The 10,770-nt window shown below is 30.9% G+C and overlaps 1 protein-coding gene across 5 annotated transcripts in view; it reads right to left on the bottom strand.

Annotated features, from left to right (window-relative positions):
• The window catches only part of LOC106677219 (monocarboxylate transporter 14), a 77,916-nt gene extending 68,181 nt beyond the window's left edge, over positions 1-9,735 (bottom strand). For 3 of the 5 annotated variants that reach the window (XM_067048875.1, XM_067048876.1, XM_067048877.1), the window contains exons 1-4: positions 9,174-9,735; positions 5,158-5,310; positions 3,349-3,543; positions 970-1,207 (exon numbers count right to left, since the gene is read on the bottom strand). In XM_067048875.1, the coding sequence (XP_066904976.1) occupies positions 970-1,207; positions 3,349-3,543; positions 5,158-5,310; positions 9,174-9,417 (830 nt within the window). In that variant the 5' untranslated portion in view covers positions 9,418-9,735. Of the gene's footprint in view, positions 1-969; positions 1,208-3,075; positions 3,326-3,348; positions 3,544-5,157; positions 5,311-9,173 lie in introns of those variants that run through there. The other 2 variants (XM_067048878.1, XM_067048879.1) reach the window with 2 other exon arrangements.
• Between the last annotated feature and the right edge of the window lie 1,035 nt (positions 9,736-10,770).

Genomic DNA, 10,770 nt, shown 5'->3' with positions numbered 1-10,770 from the left:
CAATGGATGTCCAATTGGCTTCGACAATCAGAAGGGCTTTGTCTCTACATTGTCTTAACGTTCAATGTTGATGAGGTCTCAAATAAAAGTTTTAGAAAATAGATATATTTACATTAATTTTTCACAATAAAATAATAATTATAATTTTAAAGCTAGTTATTTTGCAACACAAGTAAGTAAATTTTTGGAAGATTGTTGATTGACCGTGTGTATTAATGAATGGAATATGGTCCGGGTGCAGTCAAAAAAACTCAAATAGTAAATGGGTATAATACTATGTTTATTCAGCCAACATTTCGTCCCACGTTGCAGGGCTTCGTGAGGGCTAAAAAAGATACAAACACTTGACATAGTTAAAAAAAAAAAAAAAGTGCAAAATAACAGAGGTACCCAATAAAAAGTGGGGATGGCAGTTTAGCACACCACATAATAACGAAAATAATTTTAGAGTAAACATTTAAAATTATTTTCGTTATTATGTGACGTGCTAAACTGCCATCCCCACTCCTCCCAATACAAACGGTTCACTCTGGCTTTAACTTCCGTCAAAACAGGTATGAATTCTGTCTCATTAATTTTCATTTGATTTTATTCTTTTCCCTTTTCATCTCTTAATTTGTACTTTCTTTAATATTTCTTCTCTTATTTTATCTATTATCTATCTGCTACTATTACTGTTTTCATTTACAGTTTACAACCTTTAATTTTTCTTATTAAATTTTACTTTTCATTGGGTACCTCTTATATATTTTTTTTTGTTACTATGTCAAGTGTTTGTATCTTTTTTAGCCCTCACGAAGCCCTGCAAAGTGGGGCGAAATGTTGGTTCAATAAAAGTAGTATACCCATTTACTAATTGAGTATTTTTTACTGCACCCGGACCATATTCCATTCATTAAGTAAATTTTTGGTACAACCCCTAGTTTACTTTTATTTTGACTACCATAGGTCACAAGAAAAATATATTACCTTCTTTCTTTTATCATATCTTTTGTCCTGGGGAACAAGAGATTATTATATGTTCTAAAAATTAAATAAGATAGTTTCTTTCCCATAACAATAGACATGGATCTAGCCAAAATTTCAGCAGTCTCCTGGTCTCGGAATTTCACTTTGTTAGTTGCCTTTTTTGTATCTCGAATCTTAAGTTTTATACCAAAAATCTTAGGAACAGCAAATCCTATAGCAATCAGTGGTATGTACATTCCTAGAATAAATAATAACAGTATATTAAAGAATTGAAAAACATTAAAGTCATTAGGCTTCATCAATCATAAATAGATCAATCCACTTTTAAGTATTCCAGATTAATAAAGGTCAATAAACAAAAAAAAAAAAAAAATAGAGTCCATAAAATATGAAATAAGTTTTCCAGTAGTTAAAATATTTTTCACATAATTAAACACGAGAACTATTTGACATAATTTATGTACTTGATTTTTTTTTTTTTTTTTATTTTCGACTCAAAATACTTTTTATATAAGTATTTTGAATACAAAATAATTATCCAATTTGGAATAAAAAATATTTTAATTACAAACTAATATGAAGTATCTAGGAAAAAAACATTTCTAATGCAAATTACATTTATTTATTTTGGAAGAAAAGTATTTCAAATATAAAATCCTCTTAATTATTTTGAATTTGAAATACTTTTCTCTCTGTATATGAAATATTGCTAATTATTATGAGAGAAAAATATTTTAACCCGGAAGAGGTGTAGCACTGAGCATTTTTTTCTTATTGAGAAATAAAAATCTATATTTTCCTAGTATTTCATCTGTTTTGTTTATTCTTTTGTCTACCCTTTCATGCTTTTATAGTCACTTATTTATGTAACTCCCTCTTTTATCTCACCACCTATACTCAATTCAGTTTTGCTCTGGCTTCCTCGCAATGATAAGAGTAAGAGTTTCTCTCATTAGTACACTCCTAACTTGAAATCCTTTTTTTCTCATTTGAGCATTTTGCTTCCCTGGACACTTTCTGCATTTACTTTGTTAAATTATGAGCTGAGGCAAAAAAATCTTAGATCTTTAGGAGAGCTACAATTTACAATTTTATTTGTAAAGTGCATTGAAATTTTGAAGATTTTAATTGTAAATTGTATTGAAAGTAACCATAAAGAATTTCATCACCATCACATCAAATTATAGAAAAAACAGTACAAATCATCTACCATGAGATAAATGCCAGTAGGACAGCTCATAGGGGACAAAAAAAGTGGGTCTCTCCTGCCGGGTTAAATAAAATATATGAAATACAAAGTACTTGTTCTCAATTTTATATGTAAAAATACTAAATGCTTTTTGTAGTTTGTATTTTGTCTTCTAAAATACAAGACACAAAAAAGGCATTTTATCTTGTATTTTGAAACACTGCCAAACTCTACCTCAAATTAATTCTTAATTTAAATTAAATACCAAACCATGATAACTTGGAATACCAAATTAAGACATAAAAGTGTCAAATGGTTGGCCAACATTTATTTATGAATCACAGAATCTTTGAAGCTTATCCTAAAAATACACATAATTATAAATAAACTAAAATTCCTTTAGTTTGAATTATTAATCATAAACCATTATTTTAAATTATGTTATACCAAAGAAGTGGGTTACTTTACTTCTTAATGGATAACATTGCTCCACTGACATTAAAAGGTTAAAGCTACTCATTTGGGCAAGAATGAGGAAATGTTTGTCTTCCGACTGGTAGTAAAGTTCAGTTTAAAAATAATCCAAGATTTTTTGGTATTCTTCTTTCTCCTCATGTTATCTTCTAACCCGTGTACCTCAAAACCTTTATTGCGAGATTGCTTCTTCTCGAAATATAAATTAAGTATCAAAAAGTTGTTCGATTTCAATTTGTGATAAAGATGCATGTATCAGTTTTCCACCAGAAATTGCAGATACTTAGCTCTAGTAAACCGGTCCTCATTTATGGTTTAAACCCTTCTGGTGTTTTGTTTACAGTCTATTTGTTTCTAATTTTCAATATCCTTTCAATAAAAAAGTAAGTTCAAATTAATTTAAAAAGTCTGATGTGGTACATGCACATCACAATTCCACTAACCTACTTATATCCCCAAGTTTTGTGTAGGGCAGTGAGGTCATCTTGATGCTATCCCTATTTTTCTGAATTTCAAAAAATAAATAAAAATAACAGAGAAGACAAAATCTTCTCAAGAAGAAATTTTTTTCTCATTTATAGTCTAGCTGAGAAAAGAATTCAGATTTTTCTGGCTCCAGTAAGTGGGTCAAAAACGCAGAATATCAAAAAAGGTTCAAAATTTGGTATAAAGTAATCCACTTTTGCAGTACCAGTGAGTAACTATTAAAACTTTACCTGCAAATAGTAAATAGATATCAGTAATAGAATACTTCAAGGTCTCTATGAAAATAGTTTTAGTAAACCAAGGAACAAATAAAAGTCCTAAGGACTGGCCGAAGCTAGAAATCCGGTATGCTATACTGCGTCTGTTGCAGAACCAAATGGTAGGCAGGCACATTGATGTTACATTTATCAAGCTATTTCCAAACCCTGTAAGAAAAAACAACTGTTAACAGATTATGTTTTCATTTAACAAGATGTTTCTTAAGACTAGCCATCTCACTCCATCTCTTCCGTTCTTATTTAATGAAATAGTTTATGATATCTGAATGAAATAGTAAATTTGAGATTTAAGCACACAATAAAAATTATTATTTTTTCCTTAATTTTATTTCTTTGTGGCTTAATAACATGCTTATCACTAGTTAGATAATATTTCGAATACTGTCATCAGTCTTTATCATCATTACCTCAAATTTCAATCAAATATTTTTTAAAAGGACAATTATTTTTTACAATGACTTGTTTGCTTATCATCCAAATATGAAAAATAGTTACTAAACATGGGGTGTTGTTTTAGAAACACATTCTTGTTTTAGATTACATACCTATTTGTTTATTTTACTTTAAAGTTATAAAACAAAGTTCTACCGGTATTTGACCATTTTGGAAAGGAAGAATAACCATTTCACTGTGTGCTTCTATCAATTTATACATAAATAAAACTGGACATATATAACACAGGAATATTTATTTATTTTAAAGTGTTTAGACCAATAGCTCATTTAAACCAAATTAATGGCACTTAATTAATTACAAAAGAGTGTACTTATTCTATATATTTTTATAAATATTTATAGATTTTAAAAACTGAATAACTGCTGCTGTTGCTGTGGAATCCTCTTACAAATCTGTTGAAAATCTATATAGCTCATATTCTCATTGAGATATAAATTCATTAAGAATGAGACAGAATCATCATTTTTCATAAGGTGACCATGAATGGATCAAATCTTCTCTCCACCAATTCTCTCTTCAAATTTCTCACTAGATATTTCTCTGCCCATTGTCCCATCTTAAATTTTTGTTCTTTGTGCTAAACTATTCATTTTGCCAATAGTGTGATATTTTGCTAATACTTGGCCTCTTATTAAGCCAGAAAATCTACCTTTTCATATCAGACAATCCCACGACCCAGGATGTTCAAAGTTTTGAAATATTATTTAAACTCTACCATCAACATGATTTAAGAGGACTCGGATTTGGAGCAGATGATCGAGTGGGAGCAGTTATGATGCTCATTCCAACCTGTAGGGTTGCTTCTGAAGATTTCTGCAGGAAATATGGAAGAAAATGGCAGCAGATAAAGTAAGAGTATTGTTATCAGAAACAACAAAAGTGCCTACCCCTTCATCTTTTTTTGAACTGTACATAAAAATGAAGTTCTAATCATGGTTAGCTGCTTTAATTTGTTTAAATTTCTGTAATGGGTTTATTGTACAGTATATATGGTTATTTTTAATGTGATAGATAACAACCAGGTTCTACTTGAGGGGATGGTATTTTATCACATTTGGAAAATGAGTAATTTTTTTTAAGCATCTGTCAAAAGAAGGGTATTGTACACAAAACAAGGGAAGGCTTCCTTAACATATAACTAATTGAAATCAGCTATGATTACTAAATGGAATCATTCAATAGATGGCCTGGAACAGATTGTGAAGATTTCCAACTACTTATATCATAAAGTATGCTTAAATAATTCATGTTCATGAATATAGTTTTGATATATTTAAATATTATATAACTTTTAAATAGCCTTACCTCCAATTATACTTAGGGAGAACAAATTGAAGGTATAACCAAAATAGTGCTGGGTAAAATAGGTCAATACCATTGCAAGAAAAATCACCGTAGGACCGATGACAGATACTACCTTAAAGGAATACCAGTTTGCAAGAGAACACGATATTGGAGCTGAAACAAAATACTTATATTCAATAACTCAAAAGTATCAGTGTTAAATGTTATTAAGAGGGTGTAGTTGCACATAACTTTTAACATTCTTATATCATAATATACAGCATTTTTAAAATTCATTATTTTTATACAATAGTATAATTGTTATTAGTAGTAAACTACGGATAAATATAAAATATGGAAAAATTTGATAATTAGTTTTTCCATAGTTGTTATGACAATAGTTAAATTTTCATTTACAGTTGAAATGTATAATAAGGAGAAGTATTGTTATTCTGAATAAGCAGCAGCAGCAGGAAGTTACCACGTTATCCTACCGATGTCGATATTCAAATAAAATTGAATTATACATTTCATAAACGGTCAACAAACAATTTTACGAAAATAGAACTTGCATAATTCAGCATATTATTTTGTGTTCGACTAAAAAATATATGCTAGTTGCGTATCGCATAAACTATTAGGGAGCTGACTTTTAATATATACATTTTTAGAAGAAAACATTCGATTGCCAAAAGTTGTTGTGGTTGGATATTTATTCTATCAACCAAATACGATCAGCAAGTTTCAAGGTTATTCGCGTTGAATCCTTGCAGGATGGTTGTCAAATTCTGAGTTATACACCTCGAATCGAGAAGGAGAAAGTCTTATTTTTATTTTAATTAGATCCATGAGGAAAGGGGACCAAACTGTAGAATATATCCTAACAGAGACGAGTGGGGAGTGCAAGGTCGAAGAGTTAAAGCTTTAGCTTAGATTTTGGAAGGACAGAGGCTTTAACAGAGGTATTTTTACCCGATTTTCAGGTATTTTTCTTATTAGTGGGTAATTGGCAAGGATCCAGGGTTTCGGGTAAAATGGCTTTATGTTATATGTAGAGTCGTAGAGCAATCAGTGTCGCATACGTCCTTGATCTATTTTTTATTTTAGTTGATTCTTAGACATTTTTTCTATTACTAACATGTTATTATTTTTCTATAGAAATTGAATTTTAGAACATAGGCGTACCATACTAGACCATTTGGGGCCCATGACATAAATATTTATTTTTAGGGCCCAGGACAGATTTTTTTTGTGGCATCGGATGAAGATAATTTTTGAGCCTTGGGTAGATTTGTTTTGGGGGCCCGGATCGGATTTATTTTTAGGGCCTGGACGGTTTTGTTTTAGGGTCCGGGGCTAATACAATTAAGTTCTAGGGAAAATTCGTTTTTTGGTGTCTGTGGTGGATTTGTTTTTGAGGCCCAGGGTGGATTGACTTTTGGGGCCTGAGGTTGATTATTTATGGGGCCCAGTCTAATACCATGTTAAGTTTTTGGGTGAATATATAAGAACAATGTTTTCCCGCTTATCTTCAACAGTTTCAACAGTTCACTATAAGCCCTATACATAATACAGTTGAGGTGGCAGTTAACACGACTGTTAATCCACTGACATTATCTGTGCTATCGACTACTACGCCAGACCCAGTGGGACATTACTTCCACGACAGTAAATGCTGGTATGACTATAACTATCTAACAGTTACACCATGGCTGTGATAACTATGACTTGCTGTAATAACTAGAACTGTATGATAGTTCACTGTTAAGACATATACATGTGATAGTTAAACGTGATAGTTGCTTCACTGACATACTTTTACTAAAAACTAAAGATAAAAGGTCTTCCTTCAATTTTCAAATACTATGAAAAATACACTTGACGGATTTATGAAATAAACGGTTCAAATATGCAAGACATGTCTGGTGTGTTTAGTAGTATATTATCAATATAAATCAGGATCAGGTTTCAAGGCGGATCCACATGTTGGCCGCTCGCCACGAATCGGAGGCTTGTACAAATGCTCGGTAAACAAAGAGCGGGCCATCCACATGTCAGTGTTATTCAGAGGCAAGCATGGAGGATGTACTAGTGGTTTCAGCCATTGCACCGGGATTATATTATTTTTATTACAAAAAAAGAAAATGAAAGGAAATTAAATATAAATAAATAAGATTAAATATAAAACTTATTATAAAAAGTCCCAACAAACACCTTTAACCTCCTAACAGCTCTCAGTTGCAACTAGACAAAGAACAATGGTGTAGATGCTACACGAGCGCTCTCACGAACCCCATTGATCTGTGTCCAATAACAAACTCTCCAACAGACAGGCCGACATTAGGCTAACTCGTACAAGCCACCCATCCACATGCTCACGCATGTCTGAGTTCCCCATGGCTTGGCCAAAATGTAGAGGCCCCTTCATGTTTTTTTCCTAAATGGACAGAACATGGCGAATCACAGTTATGAGGTATTAGTCCAATGGTATTTTGCCTCTGAAATTAATTTTTATATACAACATCCTTGATTACCAGATCATCCGTTCAATAGTAATTAAAGTGTATTATGTAACTTTCTGGAATATAATAGCTTCATACAAGTGGAACCAATAATCATTAAAAATTTGTATAAAGTATTACATTATGCATATTATGTTCTAGTAATTCATAATAGTAACCTATATCTTCCTTCACCCTCTAGATCAGTAGATCCCAACCTTTTCTGTCCTACTGCCCCCTTTCCTGTGAAAATATTCCTTAGTTAGATAAATAAGACATGATTGAAATGTATCTGATATATATAAAATACCAAATATAAACAAGTTTTTTTCAAAACTATACAAGCATATTATATCACCTGCATAGTTAAAATCTTTTATATGTATAAACGATTTTAACCAAGCAAGTCTAATATATTGTACATATTAAAATTATAATGGCGATAGAGCCACGATTGTTAAGATAAAAATAATTGATACATTTTTTTAAATTTCAGCAGAAACTTGATGACTCATTAAAATGCAAAGTTATTTTTTTGTATGAATGGAATATGATCCGGGTGCGGTAAAAAAAACTCAAATAGTAAATGATTATACTATTTTTATTGAGCCAACGTTTCGCCCCACGGTGCAGGGCTTAAAATATACAAACACTTGACATAGTTACAAAAAAAAAAAAAAAAAGAGAAAAAACATAAGTGGAAAATAACAGGGGTATACATTGAAAAGTAAAATATTATAAGAAAAATTAAAGGTTGTAAACAATAAATGAAAAGGGTAATAGTAACAGATAGATAAGAGATAAAATAAGAGAAGAAATATTAAAGAAAGTACAAATTAAGTGATGAAAAAAGAAAAGAATCAAATCAAATGATGAGTTAGGATTCATATCTGTTTTGACAGGAGTCAAAGTCAGAGTGAGCCGTTTGTATTGGAAGCAGTGGGGGTGGCAGTTTAGCACGCCACGATAACGAAAATAATTTTAAAGTAAACTTTGTAAAAAAATATTTAAATTAGATAAACAATAAATGGTAATATACATAATAGAGGGGGAGAAGAGATATTTACAGAATTGAAAAAGAAGAAAAAAACAAAGGAGAAATAAAGTATAAAATAATGGGATACAATATGTGTAAGTGATTAAGAAAGACAATATACCAAATGAGTGGGGATAAGTAAGTTATAATATAAAATTAATAATAAAGTAATTAATAAAAGTAAGAAGAGGGTAACACTGAAATAAATTAATATAAATTAAAAGATAAGTTACATGAATATAAATGAAATAGGAAGGGTAGTAAATATAAAAATAAAAGTGGTGAGAATTTAGAGAAACAAGATTAAAAGATATGACAAGAAAGTGGGCTTCTGAACTGCAGACCAAAGTGAAAAGAAGTATTATAAGGGTTTTATTATCTTCAAAATGTGTCGATATGTAAGGGAGATTATTTTTTTGTAGTTACTGTTTGATCACTCCTCCATAATAATGCATTTTAACATTTTAAAATCTTAAAGGAATAAACCAAGTTGAACCTACTTAAAATACTGGAAAGTCCAAAGAAGACGGCTGCATTGCGATACTTTTGTTCATAAGCGTCAGAAGAGCTTGATTGCATTTCGGAAACTAATAACAGCATAGTGAGAGGTACACTTTCAAGGAGGATGTTTTGGCAGAGCGCAACGAGGACTGCAACCCATGCCTCGTCCGTTGGTATAATGATGACGGGTGTGAGCCCTCTTGAATCAACTGGTGCTTCGAGGTCTGGCGAAGATGTACTCATGAAAGGATCACTGCCCTGGACTACTCAACAGCTACTGAACATGTGCTGGAAATCTTGTAAGAAGGCGTTTCGATCATATTTTACCTCTCAGAAAATGCGCAAAGCAATACAAATTACACAAATTCAGCATAATTTGTTCATTTTACACGACCCTTTCTTTTCTCATTACAGTTAACATTTCATTGCTGTCCAAGAGGTTAGTTTTTACATGATCTTATCAATCCTAAATCAGTCCGAATTGATCCTCGGTCCTCCGTTGTTTATTTTTAAAAAGGAAGGTTATGTCTAATTAAAATTCACTAAGCCCAATTGATTTTTTGTTTTAAAAAAAATACGAAAGGCCAATTATGCTACGAAAGGCCACAACAAATATGAGTAAAAAATAATCCTTTTTTTAAGAATTCGAAAAACTATATAGCTTCTCTATTGCACTAGTTTATTTATTTTCTTATAAAATATACTATTACAACCTCCAGTAAGGAAACTATTTTCTTTAAAATTTGTTGCGTGGCAATGCCATGGACATTTATAATAAAAACATTGGGCCAAATAAAATCAAATATTAAGGACGGTCCGATTTGGGTCGCAATAGACGAAACGACAAATATAAATCCATATACTTATGTTCATATTTTTAATTTTTTATTCCATAAAAATCCTATCCCAATTCATTATAAACGTCCTAAACTATTTCGTAGCACATAAAACTAGCTCTAATTTAAGTGCTAATAAACATTTGTTCGTCCAATGATTCCTATGATTCAGATTTCTTAAAATTAATTCATTGACTACTGATTTTTCATAAAATGTTTCTTTCTGAAAAAGTATATCTATATCATGAGATTTTAAAAATTAAAATTATGGAAAGAAAAAAATTGAAAAACACGTTTGTGGTCACCCTCTAATACGTTTCCTGTTTTAACTGTTGTTAAATACTTATGACACTTTATCATCTTCCGGTAATTCGTCATCCTTGTATATATATATTTTTAACATTTTCTAAAACCATTTGTCATCACCTTCTCACACACTTTCCTCTTCTAAGTATTTTCTACTTTTTTATATAAACTCTTGGTCATCTCCGTATTTTTTAATTCTGAGTCTGGCCGTTCGCAGTGCAGAACCCACTGGGCGGTAAGATTTCAAACTAACAGATTGGTTTTTTGTTTTATTACCTTTTTTCCCCTTTCTTTATCCCCCCCCTCCTTTTCTTAATTTTCCTTACCCATGTTATTAGTTATTTTTACCATACATTATTTTGTTGTTTTCTATTCACTTCTTTTGTTAAACATAACAACATATTTTGCCTCTTTATCTAACATTATGGTTACATATTTTATTTGTTACTTATAT

Source organism: Halyomorpha halys, unplaced genomic scaffold, assembly GCF_000696795.3.
Source record: "Halyomorpha halys isolate HHAL.00 unplaced genomic scaffold, Hhal_1.1 Scaffold91.1, whole genome shotgun sequence".
NCBI classification, from domain to species: Eukaryota; Metazoa; Arthropoda; class Insecta; order Hemiptera; family Pentatomidae; genus Halyomorpha; species Halyomorpha halys.
The sequence above is the reverse complement of the archived record's forward strand: the minus strand, read 5'-3'. Positions and strand labels throughout refer to the sequence as shown.